The 25,898-nt window shown below is 56.6% G+C and overlaps 1 protein-coding gene across 4 annotated transcripts in view; it reads left to right on the forward strand.

Moving 5' to 3' along the window:
• Positions 1–298: 298 nt before the first annotated feature.
• FBRS (fibrosin) overlaps positions 299–25,898 on the forward strand; it is a 118,839-nt gene continuing 93,239 nt past the window's right edge. For 2 of the 4 annotated variants that reach the window (XM_063935494.1, XM_063935496.1), the window contains exons 1-6: positions 299–3,035; positions 3,983–4,126; positions 20,551–20,625; positions 20,707–20,730; positions 21,001–21,030; positions 22,924–22,972. In XM_063935494.1, the coding sequence (XP_063791564.1) occupies positions 2,778–3,035; positions 3,983–4,126; positions 20,551–20,625; positions 20,707–20,730; positions 21,001–21,030; positions 22,924–22,972 (580 nt within the window). In that variant the 5' untranslated portion in view covers positions 299–2,777. The remainder of the gene's footprint in view (positions 3,036–3,982; positions 4,127–20,550; positions 20,626–20,706; positions 20,731–21,000; positions 21,031–22,923; positions 22,973–25,898) is intronic. The other 2 variants (XM_063935495.1, XM_063935497.1) reach the window with 2 other exon arrangements.

The following is a 25,898-nucleotide window of genomic DNA, read 5'->3' on the forward strand; positions in this document are numbered from 1 at the left end:
GACTTATACCTCACACTTATTCCCCACTTCACACTTATACCTCACATCTATTCCCCTCCTCACACTTATTCCCCACCTCACACTTATACCTCACACCTATTCCCCACCCTGCCCCTGTAGTCACACGCTGGGAGTGATTATGATCACGTATTATTATAGGCTATGCCTGTGGCGGGAGGGCGGAGTTCCGGGGTCACGTGGCTGGATACACAGGCGGCCATTTTGTCGGAGACACGGTGTACGCGCTGCGCTGGCGACCACAGCAATATGTCCGCTCTATTTGGTCATGTTACGCCTGACGTCATTCCGGTGATTACGTAACACGCAGAGGGCGGGGCTTGAAGAGAAAGGGAAAAGACCGGAGACAGGTCCGGGGAGGAGGAGAGAGAGACCCGGTGCCTCCACCCCGGCCAGCGCCCGCCGGGACCCCCAGCTCAGGGATCAGCCGATCAGACGGGCGTCCACAGGCCCTGACCCCCCACCCGTGACTGAGAGATCCCTGCCACCCAATCACCAGGGTCCCGCTGTCCCCCCACCCCTCCCCGGAATCCCTACTGTACTCCCCACCCTGCCTTCTGCCTCTACGGGTCCCCACCCCTCTCATCACCAGGGTCCCTCTCACCCTGTCAACAGGGTACCTACCCCTCCCTCTCCCCATCACTGGGGTCCCTACCCCTCCCTCACCCCATCACCGGGGTACCTACCCCTCACACACCCTATCATCAGGGTCCGTACCCCTCACCCCATCACCGGGGTCCCTACCCCTCACCCCATCACCGGGGTCCCTACCCCTCACTCACCCCATCACCGGGGTACCTACCCCTCACTCACCCCATCACCGGGGTACCTACCCCTCACTCACCCCATCACCGGGGTACCTACCCCTCACTCACCCCATCACCGGGGTACCTACCCCTCACCCCATCACCGGGGTACCTACCCCTCTCACACCCTATCAGGGTCCCTACCCCTCACCCCATCACCGGGGTACCTACCCCTCACTCACCCCATCACCGGGGTACCTACCCCTCACTCACCCCATCACCGGGGTACCTACCCCTCACTCACCCCATCACCGGGGTACCTACCCCTCACTCACCCCATCCCCGGGGTACCTACCCCTCACTCACCCCATCCCCGGGGTACCTACCCCTCACTCACCCCATCACCGGGGTCCCAACCCCTCACTCACCCCATCACCGGGGTCCCTACCCCTCACCCCATCACAGGGGTACCTACCCCTCACTCACCTCATCACCGGGGTCCCTACCCCTCACTCACCCCATCACCGGGGTACCTACCCCTCACCCCATCACAGGGGTACCTATCCCTCACTCACCCCATCGCCAGGGTCCCTTCCCATCACTGGGGTCCCTACCTCTCACTCACCCCATCATTGGGGTACCTACCCCTCACCCACCCCATCGCCGGGGTCCCTACAGCTCACACACCCCATCGCCGGGGTCCCTACAGCTCACACACCCCATCGTCGGGATCCCTACAGCTCACACACCCAAAAAAGGAAAAAGAACAGCGCTGGCACTTTTACACTAAAAATGTTTTAATTGATTTCATATCACACACCCCATCGCCGTGGTCCCTACAACTCACACACCCCATCATCGGGGTCCCTACAGCTCACTCACCCCATCGTCGGGGTCCCTACCCCTCACTCACCCCATCGCCGGGGTACCTACCCCTCACTCACCCCATCGCCGGGGTACCTACCCCTCACTCACCCCATCGCCGGGGTACCTACCCCTCACTCACCCCATCGCCGGGGTACCTACCCCTCACTCACCCCATCGCCGGGGTACCTACCCCTCACTCACCCCCATCGCCGGGGTACCTACCCCTCACTCACCCCATCGCTGGGGTACCTACCCCTCTGAAGCCCCATCACCAGGATCCCTTCACCCTCCTCACTGGTTCCTCTCTACCTCACTCACCCCATCACCAGGGTTTCTCCCAGTCCCTGCTGTCACTGGTCCCTACGCCTCACCCCTCCATATCACGAGGTCCCTACGCCTCATCCCCAGCTCATCTCGCTCTCACATTAAGTTCCCCCATTCAGTTTCGCTCTTAGGAATGTCTCTCTCCCATTCCCAGTTTGTCTCACCATTCGCTTAATTCTGTTGGCCCTCTATAGCCTCCTCCTGTCTCTCTTTCCTCATATTCACCCACTCTGCCAGTGGTCTCCTGTATTGGACATTGTTAGGTTATCTCCTCTGGGGTCTTCTGTCTTTATACCCCTGTCTAGTTAACGTTACACCCCAGTATGTTTATTTAGTGTCCTTATTATCTTAGAGACCACCACTCCATGTTTTTTCTGGGCTCCCACTTACCCTACAGATATCTACACCACCTGTCATTCTTTGGTGCTCTCTTACCACTCTCATTCCATTTTGGGTTACTAGTTACAACGCTGGTGGTGTCTACACCAACCATCTCAGGGTCACTCCACAGTTCTCAGGTTTATAAGGCTCCTCAGGCTTGTTCTCAGGTGTAATCTTACCAATAAGGCTATGTTATGGTGTTCAGGAACACTCCGTTATGTTCTGTGTCCTATGTAGTCTTCATGGCTTTGGGCCCATGCCACAGATGTTCTCCTTGACAACAAACAATTAGTTATCTCTGTGGTTTTACATATAGGATAAAGCACCTGGACTCTCATTCCTTCTCTCATTCCTTACTCCTGTTACATTGAGGAAGCTATTGGATTCTGGTGGTCATCTGGCCGATATGCTTTATCCTGGGGGGTAATCTTATAAATCAAAATGGAGGCTCCGTCCCACGCCCCCAGAACCATGTCTGGGCCCCGTCTCCCACGCAGGCGCTCCAAAGCCCAGAGAGATCGGCTGAGAGGTCCTTCACCTACCAACTCCTTCTCTTCAAGCCCTGAGCCTTCAGTCTGGCCGCGGCCACAACGCAAGAAAAAGAGACGAAAGAGAGGAGAGGAAAGTGCGGTCATACGTGAGGAAGACCTGATCGATGGCTTCTGTATTAACAGTTATGGGAGCCTGGAGGCAATGCAGGTGAGGTCTTATCTGGTGGTAGTGTGTAATTATCACACCGCATTGTATAGAGCTGATTCATCCCTGCCCCTGTGGGAGGGTTATGGTTACAGTGCAGATGTCCGAAGATGATCCATGTGTCAGGGAAAGTACAGTATGTCAGTAAGTATAATCATTTTCAGGTCAGATACAATTAGTGAGCATATAGGGGAATGGGTCAGTCTCTGTGGACAATGCAGACACAGTATGTATACAGGGGTTTAGGTCAGTGTCTGGAGATGGTGGAGTCCAGTCTATATATTTATATAGAGGTACTGGTCAGTGTCTGGAGATGGTGGAGTCCAGTCTATATATTTATATAGAGGTACTGGTCAGTGTCTGGAGATGTTGGAGTCCAGTCTATATGTTTATATAGAGGTACTGGTCAGTGTCTGGAGATGTTGGAGTCCAGTCTATATATTTATATAGAGGTACTGGTCAGTGTCTGGAGATGGTGGAGTCCAGTCTATATATTTATATAGAGGTACTGGTGAGTGGACCAGTACCTCTATATAAATAGAGGAGATAGTGGAGGTCCAGTTTATATATAGAGGTACAGGTCCAGTTTGTATATAGAGGTACAGGTCCAGTTTGTATATAGAGGTACAGGTCCAGTTTGTATATAGAGGTACAGGTCCAGTTTGTATATACAGTTTGTATATGGAGGTACAGGTCCAGTTTGTATATAGAGGTACAGGTCCAGTTTGTATATAGAGGTAGGGGCCCAGTTAGTGTGTGTGTGTGTGTGTGTGTGTGTGTGTGTGTGTGTGTATACAGAGGTAGGGGCCCAGTTAGTGTGTGTGTGTGTGTGTGTGTGTGTGTGTGTGTGTGTGTATACAAAGGGAGGGATCCAGTTAGTGTGTGTAGTATGTATGCATGTCGCAGCACATAGCACAGAATGTGAGTCTTTGCTTTTACCCTTTCTGCAGAGAGATCTCTCTGTGGATGCTGTTCCACTGGAAGAGTCTTACAGAAAGCGTCCTCCGGGAAAGAGGAAGAGAAGTGACGGAGCCAGTTCAGAGGACGCAGGAGCTACCGAGCACCAACCAGATAACTGGACAGAGAAGAGCAAGGTACATGGGGAAAAGGGGAGTTTCAGGTGGGCCCGATATCCCGCTGCGCGCTCTGTATGGGAGGGAGTAGAGTGTGGAATCCCGCTGCCAGGCTCTGTATGGGAGGGAGTAGAGTGTGGAATCCCGCTGCCAGGCTCTGTATGGGAGGGAGTAGAGTGTGGTATCCCGCTGCCAGGCTCTGTATGGGAGGGAGTAGAGTGCGGAATCCCGCTGCCAGGCTCTATGGGAGGGAGTAGAGTGTAGAATGCCGCTGCCAGGCTCTCTATGGGAGGGAGTAGAGTGTGGAATCCCGCTGCCAGGCTCTGTATGGGAGGGAGTAGAGTGTGGAATCCCGCTGCCAGGCTCTGTATGGGAGGGAGTAGAGTGTGGAATCCCGCTGCCAGGCTCTGTATGGGAGGGAGTAGAGTGTGGAATCCCGCTGCGCGCTCTGTATGGGAGGGAGTAGAGTGTGGAATCCCGCTACCAGGCTCTGTATGGGAGGGAGTAGAGTGCGGAATCCCGCTGCCAGGCTCTGTATGGGAGGGAGTAGAGTGCGGAATCCCGCTACCAGGCTCTGTATGGGAGGGAGTAGAGTGTGGAATCCCGCTGCCAGGCTCTGTATGGGAGGGAGTAGAGTGTGGAATCCCGCTGCCAGGCTCTGTATGGGAGGGAGTAGAGTGTGGAATCCCGCTGCCAGGCTCTGTATGGGAGAGAGTAGAGTGCGGAATCCCGCTGCCAGGCTCTGTATGGGAGGGAGTAGAGTGTGGAATCCCGCTGCCAGGCTCTGTATGGGAGGGAGTAGAGTGTGGAATCCCGCTGCCAGGCTCTGTATGGGAGGGAGTAGAGTGTGGAATCCCGCTGCCAGGCTCTGTATGGGAGGGAGTAGAGTGTGGAATCCCGCTGCCAGGCTCTGTATGGGAGGGAGTGGAGTGCGGAATCCCGCTGCCAGGCTCTGTATGGGAGGGAGTAGAGTGTGGAATCCCGCTGCCAGGCTCTGTATGAGAGGGAGTAGAGTGTGGAATCCCGCTGCCAGGCTCTGTATGGGAGGGAGTGGAGTGTGGAATCCCGCTGCCAGGCTCTGTATGAGAGGGAGTAGAGTGCGGAATCCCGCTGCCAGGCTCTGTATGAGAGGGAGTAGAGTGTGGAATCCCGCTGCCAGGCTCTGTATGAGAGGGAGTAGAGTGTGGAATCCCGCTGCCAGGCTCTGTATGGGAGGGAGTAGAGTGTGGAATCCCGCTGCCAGGCTCTGTATGGGAGGGAGTAGAGTGTGGAATCCCGCTGCCAGGCTCTGTATGGGAGGGAGTAGAGTATGGAATCCCGCTGCCAGGCTCTGTATGGGAGGGAGTAGAGTGTGGAATCCCGCTGCCAGGCTCTGTATGGGAGGGAGTAGAGTGTGGAATCCCGCTGCCAGGCTCTGTATGGGAGGGAGTAGAGTGTGGAATCCCGCTGCCAGGCTCTGTATGGGAGGGAGTAGAGTGCGGAATCCCGCTGCCAGGCTCTGTATGGGAGGGAGTAGAGTGTGGAATCCCGCTGCCAGGCTCTGTATGGGAGGGAGTAGAGTGTGGAATCCCGCTGCCAGGCTCTGTATGGGAGGGAGTAGAGTGCGGAATCCCGCTGCCAGGCTCTGTATGGGGAGAGAGTAGAGTGTGGAATCCCGCTGCCAGGCTCTGTATGGGGAGAGAGTAGAGTGTGGAATCCCGCTGCCAGGCTCTGTATGGGAGGGAGTAGAGTGCGGAATCCCGCTGTCAGGCTCTGTATGGGAGGGAGTAGAGTGCGGAATCCCGCTGCCAGGCTCTGTATGGGAGGGAGTAGAGTGTGGAATCCCGCTGCTAGGCTCTGTATGGGAGGGAGTAGAGTGCGGAATCCCGCTGCCAGGCTCTGTATGGGAGGGAGTAGAGTGTAGAATCCCGCTGCCAGGCTCTGTATGGGAGGGAGTAGAGTGTGGAATCCCGCTGCCAGGCTCTGTATGGGAGGGAGTAGAGTGTGGAATCCCGCTGCCAGGCTCTGTATGGGAGGGAGTGGAGTGCGGAATCCCGCTGCCAGGCTCTGTATGGGAGGGAGTAGAGTGTGGAATCCCGCTGCCAGGCTCTGTATGGGAGGGAGTAGAGTGTGGAATCCCGCTGCCAGGCTCTGTATGGGAGGGAGTAGAGTGTGGAATCCCGCTGCCAGGCTCTGTATGGGAGGGAGTAGAGTGTGGAATCCCGCTGCGTGCTCTGTATGGGAGGGAGTAGAGTGTGGAATCCCGCTGCCAGGCTCTGTATGGGAGGGAGTAGAGTGTGGAATCCCGCTGCCAGGCTCTGTATGGGAGGGAGTAGAGTGTGGAATCCCGCTGCGTGCTCTGTATGGGAGGGAGTAGAGTGTGGAATCCCGCTGCCAGGCTCTGTATGGGAGGGAGTAGAGTGTGGAATCCCGCTGCCAGGCTCTGTATGGGAGGGAGTAGAGTGTGGAATCCCGCTGCCAGGCTCTGTATGGGAGGGAGTGGAGTGCGGAATCCCGCTGCCAGGCTCTGTATGGGAGGGAGTAGAGTGTAGAATACCGCTGCCAGGCTCTGTATGGGAGGGAGTAGAGTGTGGAATCCCGCTGCCAGGCTCTGTATGGGAGGGAGTGGAGTGCGGAATCCCGCTGCCAGGCTCTGTATGGGAGGGAGTAGAGTGTGGAATCCCGCTGCCAGGCTCTGTATGGGAGGGAGTGGAGTGCGGAATCCCGCTGCCAGGCTCTGTATGGGAGGGAGTAGAGTGTGGAATCCCGCTGCCAGGCTCTGTATGGGGAGGGAGTAGAGTGTAGAATGCCGCTGCCAGGCTCTGTATGGGAGGGAGTAGAGTGTGGAATCCCGCTGCCAGGCTCTGTATGGGAGGGAGTAGAGTGTGGAATCCCGCTGCCAGGCTCTGTATGAGAGGGAGTAGAGTGTGGAATCCCGCTGCCAGGCTCTGTATGGGAGGGAGTAGAGTGTGGAATCCCGCTGCCAGGCTCTGTATGGGAGGGAGTAGAGTGTGGAATCCCGCTGCCAGGCTCTGTATGAGAGGGAGTAGAGTGTGGAATCCCGCTGCCAGGCTCTGTATGGGAGGGAGTAGAGTGCGGAATCCCGCTGCCAGGCTCTGTATGGGGAGAGAGTAGAGTGTGGAATCCCGCTGCCAGGCTCTGTATGGGGAGAGAGTAGAGTGTGGAATCCCGCTGCCAGGCTCTGTATGGGAGGGAGTAGAGTGTGGAATCCCGCTGTCAGGCTCTGTATGGGAGGGAGTAGAGTGCGGAATCCCGCTGCCAGGCTCTGTATGGGAGGGAGTAGAGTGTGGAATCCCGCTGTCAGGCTCTGTATGGGAGGGAGTAGAGTGCGGAATCCCGCTGCCAGACTCTGTATGGGAGGGAGTAGAGTGTGGAATCCCGCTGCCAGGCTCTGTATGGGAGGGAGTAGAGTGTGGAATCCCGCTGCCAGGCTCTGTATGGGAGGGAGTGGAGTGTGGAATCCCGCTGCCAGGCTCTGTATGGGAGGGAGTAGAGTGTGGAATCCCGCTGCCAGGCTCTGTATGGGGAGGGAGTAGAGTGTGGAATCCCGCTGCCAGGCTCTGTATGGGAGGGAGTAGAGTGTGGAATCCCGCTGCCAGGCTCTGTATGGGAGGGAGTAGAGTGTGGAATCCCGCTGCCAGGCTCTGTATGGGAGGGAGTAGAGTGTGGAATCCCGCTGCGTGCTCTGTATGGGAGGGAGTAGAGTGCGGAATCCCGCTGCGTGCTCTGTATGGGAGGGAGTAGAGTGTGGAATCCCGCTGCCAGGCTCTGTATGGGAGGGAGTAGAGTGTGGAATCCCGCTGCCAGGCTCTGTATGGGAGGGAGTAGAGTGTGGAATCCCGCTGCCAGGCTCTGTATGGGAGGGAGTAGAGTTTGGAATCCCGCTGCCAGGCTCTGTATGGGAGGGAGTAGAGTGCGGAATCCCGCTGCCAGGCTCTGTATGGGAGGGAGTAGAGTGTGGAATCCCGCTGCCAGGCTCTGTATGGGAGGGAGTAGAGTGTGGAATCCCGCTGCCAGGCTCTGTATGGGAGGGAGTAGAGTGTGGAATCCCGCTACCAGGCTCTGTATGGGAGGGAGTAGAGTGTGGAATCCCGCTGCCAGGCTCTGTATGGGAGGGAGTAGAGTGCGGTATCCCGCTGCCAGGCTCTGTATGGGAGGGAGTAGAGTGTGGAATCCCGCTGCCAGGCTCTGTATGGGAGGGAGTAGAGTGTGGAATCCCGCTGCCAGGCTCTGTATGGGAGGGAGTAGAGTGCGGTATCCCGCTGCCAGGCTCTGTATGGGAGGGAGTAGAGTGCGGAATCCCGCTGCCAGGCTCTGTATGGGAGGGAGTAGAGTGTGGAATCCCGCTGCCAGGCTCTGTATGGGAGGGAGTGGAGTGTGGAATCCCGCTGCCAGGCTCTGTATGGGAGGGAGTAGAGTGTGGAATCCCGCTGCCAGGCTCTGTATGGGAGGGAGTAGAGTGCGGAATCCCGCTGCCAGGCTCTATGGGAGGGAGTAGAGTGTAGAATGCCGCTGCCAGGCTCTCTATGGGAGGGAGTAGAGTGTGGAATCCCGCTGCCAGGCTCTGTATGGGAGGGAGTAGAGTGTGGAATCCCGCTGCCAGGCTCTGTATGGGAGGGAGTAGAGTGTGGAATCCCGCTGCCAGGCTCTGTATGGGAGGGAGTAGAGTGTGGAATCCCGCTGCGCGCTCTGTATGGGAGGGAGTAGAGTGTGGAATCCCGCTACCAGGCTCTGTATGGGAGGGAGTAGAGTGCGGAATCCCGCTGCCAGGCTCTGTATGGGAGGGAGTAGAGTGCGGAATCCCGCTACCAGGCTCTGTATGGGAGGGAGTAGAGTGTGGAATCCCGCTGCCAGGCTCTGTATGGGAGGGAGTAGAGTGTGGAATCCCGCTGCCAGGCTCTGTATGGGAGGGAGTAGAGTGTGGAATCCCGCTGCCAGGCTCTGTATGGGAGAGAGTAGAGTGCGGAATCCCGCTGCCAGGCTCTGTATGGGAGGGAGTAGAGTGTGGAATCCCGCTGCCAGGCTCTGTATGGGAGGGAGTAGAGTGTGGAATCCCGCTGCCAGGCTCTGTATGGGAGGGAGTAGAGTGTGGAATCCCGCTGCCAGGCTCTGTATGGGAGGGAGTAGAGTGTGGAATCCCGCTGCCAGGCTCTGTATGGGAGGGAGTAGAGTGTGGAATCCCGCTGCCAGGCTCTGTATGGGAGGGAGTAGAGTGTGGAATCCCGCTGCCAGGCTCTGTATGGGAGGGAGTAGAGTGCGGAATCCCGCTGCGTGCTCTGTATGGGAGGGAGTAGAGTGCGGAATCCCGCTGCGTGCTCTGTATGGGAGGGAGTAGAGTGTGGAATCCCGCTGCCAGGCTCTGTATGGGAGGGAGTAGAGTGTGGAATCCCGCTGCCAGGCTCTGTATGGGAGGGAGTAGAGTGTGGAATCCCGCTGCCAGGCTCTGTATGGGAGGGAGTAGAGTTTGGAATCCCGCTGCCAGGCTCTGTATGGGAGGGAGTAGAGTGCGGAATCCCGCTGCCAGGCTCTGTATGGGAGGGAGTAGAGTGTGGAATCCCGCTGCCAGGCTCTGTATGGGAGGGAGTAGAGTGTGGAATCCCGCTGCCAGGCTCTGTATGGGAGGGAGTAGAGTGTGGAATCCCGCTACCAGGCTCTGTATGGGAGGGAGTAGAGTGTGGAATCCCGCTGCCAGGCTCTGTATGGGAGGGAGTAGAGTGCGGTATCCCGCTGCCAGGCTCTGTATGGGAGGGAGTAGAGTGTGGAATCCCGCTGCCAGGCTCTGTATGGGAGGGAGTAGAGTGTGGAATCCCGCTGCCAGGCTCTGTATGGGAGGGAGTAGAGTGCGGTATCCCGCTGCCAGGCTCTGTATGGGAGGGAGTAGAGTGCGGAATCCCGCTGCCAGGCTCTGTATGGGAGGGAGTAGAGTGTGGAATCCCGCTGCCAGGCTCTGTATGGGAGGGAGTGGAGTGTGGAATCCCGCTGCCAGGCTCTGTATGGGAGGGAGTAGAGTGTGGAATCCCGCTGCCAGGCTCTGTATGGGAGGGAGTAGAGTGCGGAATCCCGCTGCCAGGCTCTATGGGAGGGAGTAGAGTGTAGAATGCCGCTGCCAGGCTCTCTATGGGAGGGAGTAGAGTGTGGAATCCCGCTGCCAGGCTCTGTATGGGAGGGAGTAGAGTGTGGAATCCCGCTGCCAGGCTCTGTATGGGAGGGAGTAGAGTGTGGAATCCCGCTGCCAGGCTCTGTATGGGAGGGAGTAGAGTGTGGAATCCCGCTGCGCGCTCTGTATGGGAGGGAGTAGAGTGTGGAATCCCGCTACCAGGCTCTGTATGGGAGGGAGTAGAGTGCGGAATCCCGCTGCCAGGCTCTGTATGGGAGGGAGTAGAGTGCGGAATCCCGCTACCAGGCTCTGTATGGGAGGGAGTAGAGTGTGGAATCCCGCTGCCAGGCTCTGTATGGGAGGGAGTAGAGTGTGGAATCCCGCTGCCAGGCTCTGTATGGGAGGGAGTAGAGTGTGGAATCCCGCTGCCAGGCTCTGTATGGGAGAGAGTAGAGTGCGGAATCCCGCTGCCAGGCTCTGTATGGGAGGGAGTAGAGTGTGGAATCCCGCTGCCAGGCTCTGTATGGGAGGGAGTAGAGTGTGGAATCCCGCTGCCAGGCTCTGTATGGGAGGGAGTAGAGTGTGGAATCCCGCTGCCAGGCTCTGTATGGGAGGGAGTAGAGTGTGGAATCCCGCTGCCAGGCTCTGTATGGGAGGGAGTGGAGTGCGGAATCCCGCTGCCAGGCTCTGTATGGGAGGGAGTAGAGTGTGGAATCCCGCTGCCAGGCTCTGTATGGGAGGGAGTAGAGTGTGGAATCCCGCTGCCAGGCTCTGTATGGGAGGGAGTAGAGTATGGAATCCCGCTGCCAGGCTCTGTATGGGAGGGTGTGGAATCCCGCTGCCAGGCTCTGTATGGGAGGGAGTAGAGTGTGGAATCCCGCTGCCAGGCTCTGTATGGGAGGGAGTAGAGTGTGGAATCCCGCTGCCAGGCTCTGTATGGGAGGGAGTAGAGTGTGGAATCCCGCTGCCAGGCTCTGTATGGGAGGGAGTGGAGTGCGGAATCCCGCTGCCAGGCTCTGTATGGGAGGGAGTAGAGTGTGGAATCCCGCTGCCAGGCTCTGTATGGGAGGGAGTAGAGTGTGGAATCCCGCTGCCAGGCTCTGTATGGGAGGGAGTAGAGTATGGAATCCCGCTGCCAGGCTCTGTATGGGAGGGTGTGGAATCCCGCTGCCAGGCTCTGTATGGGAGGGAGTAGAGTGTGGAATCCCGCTGCCAGGCTCTGTATGGGAGGGAGTAGAGTGTGGAATCCCGCTGCCAGGCTCTGTATGAGAGGGAGTAGAGTGTGGAATCCCGCTACCAGGCTCTGTATGGGAGGGAGTAGAGTGTGGAATCCCGCTGCCAGGCTCTGTATGGGGAGGGAGTAGAGTGTGGAATCCCGCTGCCAGGCTCTGTATGGGAGGGAGTAGAGTGTGGAATCCCGCTGCCAGGCTCTGTATGGGAGGGAGTAGAGTGTGGAATCCCGCTGCCAGGCTCTGTATGGGGAGGGAGTAGAGTGTGGAATCCCGCTGCCAGGCTCTGTATGGGAGGGAGTAGAGTGTGGAATCCCGCTGCCAGGCTCTGTATGGGAGGGAGTAGAGTGTGGAATCCCGCTGCCAGGCTCTGTATGGGAGGGAGTAGAGTGTGGAATCCCGCTGCGTGCTCTGTATGGGAGGGAGTAGAGTGCGGAATCCCGCTGCCAGGCTCTGTATGGGAGGGAGTAGAGTGTGGAATCCCGCTGTCAGGCTCTGTATGGGAGGGAGTAGAGTGCGGAATCCCGCTGCCAGGCTCTGTATGGGAGGGAGTAGAGTGTGGAATCCCGCTGCTAGGCTCTGTATGGGAGGGAGTAGAGTGCGGAATCCCGCTGCCAGGCTCTGTATGGGAGGGAGTAGAGTGTAGAATCCCGCTGCCAGGCTCTGTATGGGAGGGAGTAGAGTGTGGAATCCCGCTGTCAGGCTCTGTATGGGAGGGAGTAGAGTGCGGAATCCCGCTGCCAGACTCTGTATGGGAGGGAGTAGAGTGTAGAATCCCGCTGCCAGGCTCTGTATGGGAGGGAGTAGAGTGTGGAATCCCGCTGCCAGGCTCTGTATGGGAGGGAGTGGAGTGTGGAATCCCGCTGCCAGGCTCTGTATGGGAGGGAGTGGAGTGCGGAATCCCGCTGCCAGGCTCTGTATGAGAGGGAGTAGAGTGTGGAATCCCGCTGCCAGGCTCTGTATGGGAGGGAGTAGAGTGTGGAATCCCGCTGCTAGGCTCTGTATGGGAGGGAGTAGAGTGTGGAATCCCGCTGCCAGGCTCTGTATGGGAGGGAGTAGAGTGTGGAATCCCGCTGCGTGCTCTGTATGGGAGGGAGTAGAGTGCGGAATCCCGCTGCGTGCTCTGTATGGGAGGGAGTAGAGTGCGGAACCCCGCTGCCAGGCTCTGTATGGGAGGGAGTAGAGTGTGGAATCCCGCTGCCAGGCTCTGTATGGGAGGGAGTAGAGTGTGGAATCCCGCTGCCAGGCTCTGTATGGGAGGGAGTAGAGTGCGGAACCCCGCTGCCAGGCTCTGTATGGGAGGGTGTGGAATCCCGCTGCCAGGCTCTGTATGGGAGGGAGTAGAGTGTGGAATCCCGCTGCCAGGCTCTGTATGGGAGGGAGTAGAGTGTGGAATCCCGCTGCGTGCTCTGTATGGGAGGGAGTAGAGTGCGGAATCCCGCTGCGTGCTCTGTATGGGAGGGAGTAGAGTGTGGAATCCCGCTGCCAGGCTCTGTATGGGAGGGAGTAGAGTGTGGAATCCCGCTGCCAGGCTCTGTATGGGAGGGAGTAGAGTGTGGAATCCCGCTGCCAGGCTCTGTATGGGAGGGAGTAGAGTTTGGAATCCCGCTGCCAGGCTCTGTATGGGAGGGAGTAGAGTGCGGAATCCCGCTGCCAGGCTCTGTATGGGAGGGAGTAGAGTGTGGAATCCCGCTGCCAGGCTCTGTATGGGAGGGAGTAGAGTGTGGAATCCCGCTGCCAGGCTCTGTATGGGAGGGAGTAGAGTGTGGAATCCCGCTACCAGGCTCTGTATGGGAGGGAGTAGAGTGTGGAATCCCGCTGCCAGGCTCTGTATGGGAGGGAGTAGAGTGCGGTATCCCGCTGCCAGGCTCTGTATGGGAGGGAGTAGAGTGTGGAATCCCGCTGCCAGGCTCTGTATGGGAGGGAGTAGAGTGTGGAATCCCGCTGCCAGGCTCTGTATGGGAGGGAGTAGAGTGCGGTATCCCGCTGCCAGGCTCTGTATGGGAGGGAGTAGAGTGCGGAATCCCGCTGCCAGGCTCTGTATGGGAGGGAGTAGAGTGTGGAATCCCGCTGCCAGGCTCTGTATGGGAGGGAGTGGAGTGTGGAATCCCGCTGCCAGGCTCTGTATGGGAGGGAGTAGAGTGTGGAATCCCGCTGCCAGGCTCTGTATGGGAGGGAGTAGAGTGCGGAATCCCGCTGCCAGGCTCTGTATGGGGAGGGAGTAGAGTGCGGAATCCCGCTGCCAGGCTCTGTATGGGAGGGAGTAGAGTGTGGAATCCCGCTGCCAGGCTCTGTATGGGAGGGAGTGGAGTGTGGAATCCCGCTGCCAGGCTCTGTATGGGAGGGAGTAGAGTGTGGAATCCCGCTGCCAGGCTCTGTATGGGAGGGAGTAGAGTGCGGAATCCCGCTGCCAGGCTCTGTATGGGGAGGGAGTAGAGTGCGGAATCCCGCTGCCAGGCTCTGTATGGGAGGGAGTAGAGTGTGGAATCCCGCTGCCAGGCTCTGTATGGGAGGGAGTAGAGTGTGGTATCCCGCTGCCAGGCTCTCTATGGGGAGGGAGTAGAGTGTGGAATCCCGCTGCCAGGCTCTGTATGGGGAGAGAGTAGAGTGTGGAATCCCGCTGCCAGGCTCTGTATGGGGAGAGAGTAGAGTGTGGAATCCCGCTGCCATGCTCTGTATGGGAGGGAGTAGAGTGCGGAATCCCGCTGCCAGGCTCTGTATGGGAGGGAGTAGAGTGCGGAATCCCGCTGCCAGGCTCTGTATGGGAGGGAGTAGAGTGCGGAATCCCGCTACCAGGCTCTGTATGGGAGGGAGTAGAGTGTGGTATCCCGCTGCCAGACTCTGTATGGGAGGGAGTAGAGTGCGGAATCCCGCTGCCAGACTCTGTATGGGAGGGAGTAGAGTGCGGAATCCCGCTGCCAGACTCTGTATGGGAGGGAGTAGAGTGCGGAATCCCGCTGCCAGACTCTGTATGGGAGGGAGTAGAGTGCGGAATCCCGCTGCCAGACTCTGTATGGGAGGGAGTAGAGTGCGGAATCCCGCTACCAGGCTCTGTATGGGAGGGAGTAGAGTTTGGAATCTCGCTTGCCAGGCTCTGTATGGGAGGGAGTATAGTGGGGAATCCCGCTGCCAGACTCTGTATGGGAGGGAGTAGAGTTTGGAATCTCGCTTGCCAGGCTCTGTGTGGGAGGGAGTAGAGTGCGGAATCCCGCTACCAGGCTCTGTATGGGAGGGAGTAGAGTTTGGAATCTCGCTTGCCAGGCTCTGTATGGGAGGGAGTAGAGTGCGGAATCCCGCTGCCAGACTCTGTATGGGAGGGAGTAGAGTGTGGAATCCCGCTGCCAGACTCTGTATGGGAGGGAGTAGAGTGTGGAATCCCGCTGCCAGGCTCTGTATGGGAGGGAGTAGAGTGTGGAATCCCGCTGCCAGGCTCTGTATGGGAGGGAGTAGAGTGTGGTATCCCGCTGCCAGGCTCTGTATGGGAGGGAGTCGAGTGCGGAATCCCGCTGCCAGGCTCTGTATTGGATGACAGGACATGTCAGGAACAGTATTACTAATAAGCAGGGTAAAGGGTCTCACTGCTGCCAAGTGGGCTTCCCAGCTCCCTGCCCCCAGGGTGTACATTTAGCACGCCCATTGCAGTCCACTGCTGCACACTGACGCTATGCCACCTGTGACTGAATCTTCAGAATGTGGCATTGACATCTCAGTGCCAGAGCATTCCTGCCTTCTCCTTTATCCCAAGACCCCATAACCGGGCCCTGCAGCCTGACGGGCTGTCTTCTATTCTCACAATATGTCAGCCCCGATGGTGAGCAGGTGACCCGTTAGGTTGGTCACAGCCATCCTTTGGGCTGTAGGTTGCAGCTTTGGACATTCTGGAAACTAGCTTGTGGTGTGACGGCGTGGCCCTGTTCGCATCTGAGATTAGCTGGGGCGCTCTTACATGTGACCGCCCAAAGGAGGAAACCATCTTACCCAGCGCCGTAACGACTGCTTCAGTCTGTATGAAAAGCTTTGTCCTGTGATATGAAATCGTCTGACATGTGGCACGGACAACGCAGGAAGATTTTCCTCTGGGAGAAAGATTTCCAGCGCCTGTGCCACCTGCAGATCACCGCGACCAGCCGGTGTCACAGTGTAGGATGAGCATGAGAAGGGCGGACGCTTTTGCTGTGGTCTCTGCGTTTTACACAGACTGACGACGAATATGAAGAGACACGGAGGACAATGGTATATCCCAATTTCTGATGACTCTCACCACTGGTCCCAGAACCAAAACAGACACTCTCCCTCTGCCCGGTATACTGACTGCTCAGGAGCTTAGTTACTCTGGCCTGTTCCTCTGCATACAGTCTCCCTCTGCCCGGTATACTGACTGCTCGGGAGCTTAGTTACTCTGGCCTGTTCCTCTGCATACAGTCTCCCTTTGCCCGATATGCTGACTGCTCAGGAGCTTAGTTACTCTGGCCTGTTCCTCTGCATACACTCTCCCTCTGCCCGTTATGCTGACTGCTCAGGAGCTTAGTTACTCCGGCCTGTTCCTCTGCATACAGTCTCCCTCTGCCCGGTATACTGACTGCTCAGGAGCTTAGCTACTCCGGCCTGTTCCTCTGCATACAGCCTCCCTCTGCCCGGTATGCTGACTGCTCAGGAGCTTAGTTACCCCAGCCTGTTCCTCTGCATACGGTCTCCCTCTGTCCGGTATGCTGACTGCTCAGGAGCTTAGTTACTCCGGCCTGTTCCTCTGCATACAGTCTCCCTCTGCCCGGTATACGGACTGCTCGGGAGCTTAGCTACTCCGGCCTGTTCCTCTGCATACAGTCTCCCTCTGCCCGGTATGCTGACTGCTCAGGAGCTTAGTTACCTCGGCCTGTTCCTCTGCATACGGTCTCCCTCTGTCCGGTATGCTGACTGCTCAGGAGCTTAGTTACCCTGGCCTGTTCCTCTGCATACAGTCTCCCTCTGCCCGGTATGCTGACTGCTCAGGAGCTTAGTTACCCTGGCCTGTTCCTCTGCATACAGTCTCCCTCTGCCCGGTATACTGACTGCTCGGGAGCTTAGCTACTCCGGCCTGTTCCTCTGCATACAGTCTCCCTCTGCCCGGTATGCTGACTGCTCAGGAGCTTAGTTACCCCGGCCTGTTCCTCTGCATACAGTCTCCCTCTGCCCGGTATGCTGAATGCTCAGGAGCTTAGTTACTCTGGCCTGTACCTCTGCATACAGTCTCCTTCTGCCCGTTATGCTGACTGCTCAGGAGCTTAGTTACTCTGGCCTGTTCCTCTGCTTACAGTCTCCCTCTGCCCGGTATGCTGACTGCTCAGGAGCTTAGTTACTCCGGCCTGTTCCTCTGCATACAGTCTCCCTCTGCCCGGTATGCTGACTGCTCGGGAGCTTAGTTACTCCGGCCTGTTCTCTGCATACACTCTCCCCCTGCCCGGTATGCTGACTGCTCGTGAGCTTAGTTACCCTGGCCTGTTCCTCTGCATACAGTCTCCTTCTGCCCGTTATGCTGACTGCTCAGGAGCTTAGTTACTCTGGCCTGTTCCTCTGCATACACTCTCCCTCTGCCCGTTATGCTGACTGCTCAGGAGCTTAGTTACCCCGGCCTGTTCCTCTGCATACAGTCTCCCTCTGCCCGCTATGCTGACTGATCTGGAGCTTAGTTACCCCGGCCTGTTCCTCTGCATGCGGTCTCCTTCTGCCCGGTATGCTGACTGCTCAGGAGCTTAGTTACCCCGGCCTGTTCCTCTGCATACAGTCTCCCTCTGCCCGGTATGCTGACTGCTCAGGAGCTTAATTACCCCGGCCTGTTATCTGCATACAGTCTCCCTCTGCTCGGTATGCTGACTGCTCGGGAGCTAAGTTACCCCGGCCTGTTCCTCTGCATACACTCTCCCTCTGCCCGGTATGCTGACTGCTTGTGAGCTTAGTTACCCCGGCCTGTTCCTCTGCATACAGTCTCCCTCTGCCCGGTATACTGACTGCTCAGGAGCTTAGTTACTGCGGCCTGTTCTCTGCATACAGTCTCCCTCTACCCGGTATGCTGACTGCTCAGGAGCTTAGTTACTCCGGCCTGTTCCTCTGCATACAGTCTCCCTCTGCCCGGTATGCTGACTGCTCAGGAGCTTAGTTACCCCGGCCTGTTCCTCTGCATACAGTCTCCCTCTGCCCGGTATACTGACTGCTCAGGAGCTTAGTTACTGCGGCCTGTTCTCTGCATACAGTCTCCCTCTGCCCGGTATGCCGACTGCTCAGGAGCTTAGTTACTGCGGCCTGTTCTCTGCATACAGTCTCCCTCTGCCCGGTATGCTGACTGCTCGGGAACTTAGTTACCCCGGCCTGTTCTCTGCATGCAGTCTCCCTCTGCCGGGTATGCTGACTGCTCGGGAGCTTAGTTACTCCGGCCTGTTCTCTGCATACAGTCTCCCTCTGCCCGGTATGCTGACTGCTCGGGAGCTTAATTACCCCGGCCTATTCTCTGCATACAGTCTCCCTCTGCCCGGTATACTGACTGCTCGGGAGCTTAATTACCCCGGCCTATTCTCTGCATACAGTCTCCCTCTGCCCGGTATGCTGACTGCTCGAGAGCTTAGTTACCCCGGCCTGTTCCTCTTTGCTGACCCCACAAGGAGAAGGATTTTTTGCTGTGTTTGTCTCACTTCTTTCTGGGATAAAAGGGCTGAGACCCTGACTACCACTTCTGCCTCCGGGACTCCAGATAAAATTGAGGGTTCCAGGGAAGTAAATGCAATCTTGAGCTTCCTACCCATACTTTCCTTTGTGTTATCTGAGTCTCCATGAAGACAGCGTCTCCTATTATACCATATTATACCATACACCACATCTTTCCCGAGGAAAGGACAGAGCTTACTCCCTATGTGAGGCCCACATTCTTCTATCCGTTCTGCAGAATCTGTCACCTGGAAGAGGGTGAGGAATCATTCTGTCTCTGACTCCCATGGAGATGCATCATCTACTGGAGGCCCTCACTAAATCCACTCTGCTGGAAAGGAGAAGAGAACTTCCTGATCCAAACCTGGAGAACTACCAGAAGTGAAGAGCGGACATATGGTCCCAGGACCTGGTGATGAGCTGCAACAGCTCCACATGGACCAGGCCAAATACCTTGCTACTGAGCGCGACTCTCATGCTACACAAACGTCATCGGAACCTTAGTTGCCCCTAGCATAGGGAAAAACATCTTGTTCATCTTTGGCCAGGTCCCAGCAGTAAGATGGCCATCCCCTAACCTAACCGCACCACTTGCCTGGACACAGTGTCCCATCCTGACTATAACCAGCATCGTACAGTGGAGCACTCACACTACCTCCAAACCTCGGTGTGTGATCGATCCCTGCCCTAGCCAGTGCTACCGGAGGCACAAAGATATCTGGCAGTGAGTGTTTGCCCTACCAGAGGCAATCCAGCATAAGGAGCAGGCAGGCAGCAGGAGGGGCAAGGGTCGTTGCTGAGCGGCTGGTACAGGCAGCAGGAGGGGCAAGGATCGCTGCTGAGCGGCTGGTACAGGCAGCAGGAGGGGCAAGGGTCGCTGCTGAGCGGCTGGTACAGGCAGCAGGAGGGGCAAGGGTCGCTGCTGAGCGGCTAGTGCAGGCAGCCGGAGGGGAAAGGATCGCGGCTGGTACAGGCTGCAGGAGGGGCAAGGGTCGCAGCAGAGCGGCTGGTGCAGGCAGCCGGAGGGGCAAGGGTCGCTGCTAAGCGGCTGGTACAGGCAGCAGGAGGAGCAAGGGTCACTGCTGAGTGGCTGGTACAGGCAGCAGGAGGAGCATGGGTCACTGCTGAGTGGCTGGTACAGGCAGCAGGAGGAGCATGGGTCACTGCTGAGTGGCTGGTACAGGCAGCAGGAGGGGCAAGGGTCACTGCTGAGTGGCTGGTACAGGCAGCAGGAGGAGCAAGGGTCGCTGCTGAGCGGCTGGTACAGGCAGCAGGAGGGGCAAGGGTCGCTGCTGAGCGGCTAGTACAGGCAGCAGGAGGGGCAAGGGTCGCTGCTGAGCGGCTGGTACAGGCAGCAGGAGGAGCAAGGGTCGCTGCTGAGCGGCTGGTATAGGCAGCAGGAGGGGCAAGGGTCGCTGCTGAGCGGCTGGTACAGGCAGCAGGAGGGGCAAGAGTCGCTGCTGAGTGGCTGTTACAGGCAGCAGAAGGGGCAAGGGTCGCTGCTGAGTGGCTGGTACAGGCAGCAGGAGGGGCAAGGGTCGCTGCTGAGCGGCTAGTACAGGCAGCAGGAGGAGCAAGGGTCGCTGCTGAGTGGCTGGTACAGGCAGCAGGAGGGGCAAGGGTCGCTGCTGAGCGGCTGGTACAGGCAGCAGGAGGGGCAAGGGTCGCGGCTGGTACAGGCAGCAGGTGGAGCAAGGGTCGCTGCTGAGTGGCTGGTACAGGCAGCAGGAGGGGCAAGGGTCGCTGCTGAGCGGCTGGTACAGGCAGCAGGAGGGACAAGGGTCACTACTGAGCGGCTAGTACAGGCAGCAGGAGGAGCAAGGGTCGCTGCTGAGCGGCTGGTACAGGCAGCAGGTGGAGCAAGGGTCGCTGCTGAGCGGCTGGTACAGGCAGCAGGAGGGGCAAGGGTCGCTGCTGAGCGGCTGGTACAGGCAGCAGGAGGGACAAGGGTCACTGCTGAGCGGCTAGTACAGGCAGCAGGAGGAGCAAGGGTCGCTGCTGAGCGGCTGGTACAGGCAGCAGGAGGAGCAAGGGTCGCTGCTGAGCGGCTGGTACAGGCAGCAGGAGGGACAAGGGTCGCTGCTGAGTGGCTGGTACAGGCAGCAGGAGGGGCAAGGGTCGCTGCTGAGTGGCTGGTACAGGCAGCAGGAGGGGCAAGGGTCGCTGCTGAGCGGCTGGTACAGGCAGCAGGAGGGGCAAGGGTTGCTGCTGAGTGGCTGGTACAGGCAGCAGGAGGGGCAAGGGTCGCTGCTGAGCGGCTGGTACAGGCAGCAGGAGAAGCAAGGGTCGCTGCTGAGCGGCTGGTACAGGCAGCAGTTGTACCCCGGCTGGCGATGTAACAAGCTCCTGTGTGCACATAGATGCCAGGGAAAGTGTTGATACCACGTCGGCATGTATGGCTATATATAATAAGGATACTAATCCTCTCCATGTCTCTCTGACAGAAGCGGCACTGCACCAGGATTGGGGCTGTAGAGGAGGGAGGACGCGATTCCGGCGCTGAGCGTGTGGCCAGTCAGGTGAGAGCACTCCGTGTATGGTCTGGGACCAGTACGTTCCCCTTTCCCTGTCATGACTCCGTCTAATGTTCTCTCTTTCAGCGCTGCCTGGATGCGGGATACATTGTGAGTAGACACTAGCGCTGGGTTGTGCGTTGTTAGTGTAGGCGCTGCACTCTAGTAGAGTGAGTGAGGATCAGAGTGTAGCCAGACGTTCTCCCATCTGAGTGTTACATGTTGGGGAAGACACTAGCGCTGGGTTGTGCGTTGTTAGTGTAGGCGCTGCACTCTAGTAGAGTGAGTGAGGATCAGAGTGTAGCCAGACGTTCTCCCAGCTCAGTGTTACATGTTGGGGAAGATACTAGCGTTGTCCTCACTCTTCCTTATCTCTTGCAGTGCGACACTGAGAGCAGCGGTGATGAGCAGGTAAGTGCGCACGTAGGTCTGTCTGACTCGCATCTTCCTTCTGTCAGAACTGCTGAGACCAAACCGTTCCTGGCCCCAGTGTAGTGTTATAGAAGCCTATCAGACAGACCAGATCAGAAGGTGGACCGGCCCTCAGCGACCCCCAAATACTGACTGCTCTGACCCTCAGCGACCCCCAAATATTGACTGCTCTGCAGTGCCCCACCGACCCCCAAATACTGACCGCTCTGACTCTCTGCGGTGCCTCACCGACCCCCAAATACTGACCGCTCTGACCCTCTGCGGTGCCTCAGCGACCCCCAAATACTGACCGCTCTGACCCTCAGCGACCCCCAAATACTGACCGCTCTGACCCTCAGTGATGCCTCAGCGACCCCCAAATACTGACCGCTCTGACCCTCAGTGGTGCCTCAGCGACCCCCAAATACTGACCGCTCTGACCCTCTGCGGTGCCTCAGCGACCCCCAAATACTGACTGTTGTGACCCTTGGTGGTGCCTCAGCGACCCCCAAATGCTGAGCATTCTGACCCCCAGCGGTGCCTCACCGACCCCCAAATACTGACCGCTCTGACCCTCGGCGGTGCCTCAAGAACCCCAAATACTGACTGTTGTGACCCTCGGTGGTGATTCCCCGACATCTGAATACTGACCGTTCTGACGCACCGTGAAGTCTCACCGACCCCCAAATACATATTATTACCCTGTTATCCAAGGTGACTTCGTAATAATATTCCCTGATCTCCTTCTGTAACATGGGCACACAGGAAACACCATATGGGCCCTGTATATGGCAGCGAGGCGCCCTGTGGGCCCTGTATAGAAAAGTGACGCACCATATGGGCCCTGTAAATGGCAGCGAGGCGCCCTGTGGGCCCTGTATAGAAAAGTGAAGCACCATATGGGCCCTGTATATGGCAGGGAGGCACCCTGTGGGCCCTGTATATTGCAGCGAGGCGCCCTGTATATGGCAGCGGGGCACCCTGTGGTCCCTGTATATTGCAGCGAGGCACCCTGTGGGCCCTGTATATGGCAGCGAGGCACCCTGTGGGCCCTGTATATTGCAGCGAGGCGCCCTGTATATGGCAGCGGGGCACCCTGTGGTCCCTGTATATGGCAGCGAGGCACCCTGTGGGCCCTGTATATGGCAGCGGGGCACCCTGTGGGCCCTGTATATGGCAGCGGGGCACCCTGTGGGCCCTGTATATGGCAGCGAGGCACCCTGTGGGCCCTGTATATGGCAGCGAGGCACCCTGTGGGCCCTGTATATGGCAGCGAGGCACCCTGTGGGCCCTGTATATGGCAGCGAGGCACCCTGTGGGCCCTGTATATGGCAGCGAGGCACCCTGTGGGCCCTGTATATGGCAGCGAGGCACCCTGTGGGCCCTGTATATGGCAGCGAGGCACCCTGTGGGCCCTGTATATGGCAGCGAGGCACCCTGTGGGCCCTGTATATGGCAGCGAGGCACCCTGTGGGCCCTGTATATGGCAGCGAGGCACCCTGTATATGGCAGCGAGGCACCCTGTGGGCCCTGTATATGGCAGCGAGGCACCCTGTGGCCCCTGTATATGGCAGCGAGGGGACACAGAGCTCCTCAGAACATGGATTGTGCTGTTACGTTCCCTATAGGAAATATAGTATATAGCTAATCCTCATATAGGTGACCACCCACCTCTGATCTTGGCAGTGCCCCTGATTCCTCCGTCACCGAACATTAACCCTTCATTTGCCTACAGGCAGGAAGTTACTGGAAACAATTGAGACAATAATAGCATATTTGGTGTATAATAATCCGGATTAGGATGTAACCATGACCAATCTGTAATATAATGCTGTCTGATTGTGTCACATATAATGATCTTTGTATTTTCACACCATCTGTCTTGTCACACAGATTCCCAGTGATGACCTTGCTGTGTCCTTCACCATTTCTACAAGTACAGGTACGACACGTGCCCTCCGTGCTGCCTCCAGGCGGTTTCCTCGTAATCATAGGGGTATATTTACTAACATTCGTAATTCTCCCGATTTGGTGGGAGAATAATCACGAATGACATCGAAAGTGTAAAACTGCAACTTTGAATTTGTTACGACGGATTTACTAAGCTGTCGTATTCAGGTTTTTCTTTTGTTCCGATGTCGATGTCATTCGTGTTTTTTTTTTTATTTTTACGGCAGTGATTAGCAAAACACTGCCGACTTTTTTACAATGAATCTCGGCCGGATCTGTGTGATCCGTGCTGGGGTTCATATTTTTTTTTTTTTAAATTAAACACTGTAAAATCCCCCCAAAAAAATTGCGTGGGGTCCCCTCTCCTAAGCATAACCAGCCTCGGGCTCTTTGAGCCGATCCTGGTTGCAAAAATATGGGGAAAAAATTGACAGGGGTTACCCCATATTTAAGCAACCAGCATCGGGCTCTGCGCCTGGTCCTGGTTCCAAAAATACGGGGGACAAAAAGAGTAGGGGTCCCCATTATTTTTAAAACCAGCACCGGGCTCCACTAGCTGGACAGATAATGCCACAGCCGGGGGTCACTTTTATATAGTGCCCTGCAGCCGTGGCATCAAAAATCCAACTAGTCATCCCTGGCCGGGGTACCCTGGGGGAGTGGGGACCCCTTCAATCAAGGGGTCCCCCCCCCCCCCAGCCACCCAAGGGCCAGGGGTGAAGCCCGAGGCTGTCCCCCCCCCCCATCCAATGGGCTGCGGATGGGGGGGCTGATAGCCTTTTGTGATAATGAAAAGATATTGTTTTTAGTAGCAGTACTACAAGGCCCAGCAAGCCTCCCCCGCATGCTGGTACTTGGAGAACCACAAGTACCAGCATGCGGTGGAAAAACGGGCCCGCTGGTACCTGTAGTACTATTACTAAAAAAATACCCAAAAAAAGACAAGACACACACACCGTGAAAGTAAAGATTTATTACATACATGCACACAAACATACATACATACTTACCTTATGTTCACACGAGGGTCTGTCCTCTTCTCCAGTAGAATCCAAGGGGTACCTGTTGAATAAATTCTACTCACCAGATCCCGGGTCCTCGGGGCAACCATTTGTAATCCAGGTACTTGCATAAAATAACAAAACGGAAAGCCGAGCCACGAACTGAAAGGGGCCCCATGTTTTCACATGGGACTTCTTTCCCCGAATGCCAGAAACCCACTCTGACTGATGTCTAAGTGGGTTTCTTCAGCCAATCAGGGAGCGCTACGTTGTAGCACCCTCCTGATCGGCTGTGTGCTCCTGTACTGAGTGACAGGCGGCACGCGGCAGTGTTACAATGTAGCGCCTATGCGCTCCATTGTAACCAATGGTGGGAACTTTCTGCTCAGCGGTGACGTCACTTTAGGTCAACCGCAGGGCAGAAAGTTCCCACCATTGGTTACAATGGAGCGCATAGGCGCTACATTGTAACACTGCCGTGTGCCGCCTGTCACTCAGTACAGGAGCACACAGCCGATCAGGAGGGTGCTACAACGTGGCGCTCCCTGATTGGCTGAAGAAACCCACTTAGACATCAGTCAGAGTGGGTTTCTGGCATTCGGGGAAAGGAGTCCCATGTGAAAACATTGGGGCCCCTTTCAGTTCGTGGCTCGGCTTTCCGTTTTGTTATTTTATGCAAGTACCTGGATTACAAATGGTTGCCCCGAGGACCCTGGGACCCGGGATCTGGTGAGTAGAATTTATTCAACAGGTACCCCTTGGATTCTACTGGAGAAGAGGACAGACCCTCGTGTGAACATAAGGTAAGTATGTATGTATGTTTGTGTGCATGTATGTAATAAATCTTTACTTTCACGGTGTGTGTGTCTTGTCTTTTTTTGGGTATTTTTTTTAGTAATAGTACTACAGGTACCAGCGGGCCAGTTTTTCCGCCGCATGCTGGTACTTGTGGTTCTCCAAGTACCAGCATGCGGGGGAGGCTTGCTGGGACTTGTAGTACTGCTACTAAAAACAATATCTTTTTTTTTACAACAAAGGCTATCAGCCCCCCCATCCGCAGCCCATTGGATGGGGGGGGACAGCCTCGGGCTTCACCCCTGGCCCTTGGGTGGCTGGGGGGGGGACCCCTTGATTGAAGGGGTCCCCACTCCCCCAGGGTACCCCGGCCAGGGGTGACTAGTTGGATTTTTGATGCCACGGCCGCAGGGCACTATATCAAAGTGACCCCCGGCTGTGGCATTATCTGTCCAGCTAGTGGAGCCCGGTGCTGGTTTTAAAAATACGGGGGACCCCTACTCTTTTTGTCCCCCGTATTTTTGGAACCAGGCGCAGAGCCCGATGCTGGTTGCTTAAATATGGGGGAACCCCTGTCAATTTTTTTCCCATATTTCTGCAACCAGGATCGGCTCAAAGAGCCCGAGGCTGGTTATGCTTAGGAGGGGGGACCCCACGCAATTTTTTTTGAGAAAATAATCACTTTCCCACCCCTTCCCACTGATATACATGCACGGATCTCATGGATCCCTGCATGCCTATACAATCACGGATTAAAAAAGCAGGTCTATTTTTTGTTAGCACTTTTTTACGAGTTGTAATTTTTCACGGCAGTGTTTGTTTTTTTTTTTGCTTTGCACTTCTTAGTAAATTACCGAGATTCATACTTAAACAGCCGCGTTTTGACCGATGGTGTATTCATTTGTATTTTTTTTGTTGGACTTCCAAAAAATTACGAATGCCCTCATCACTGCCGTGATTATTGCTTAGTAAATTACCGAGATGACACTTTGATGAAAAAACGGCATCTCGGTCAAAATCGGGACCTTAGTAAATTTACCCCACAGTGTCTAAAGCTATGTGGTCTGTATGTAAAATGGGCTGGCTGAGAATGTCTTACATACAGAGTCTGATTTACCATAG

Source organism: Pseudophryne corroboree, chromosome 7 (genome assembly GCF_028390025.1).
Source record: "Pseudophryne corroboree isolate aPseCor3 chromosome 7, aPseCor3.hap2, whole genome shotgun sequence".
Taxonomy (NCBI): domain Eukaryota; kingdom Metazoa; phylum Chordata; class Amphibia; order Anura; family Myobatrachidae; genus Pseudophryne; species Pseudophryne corroboree.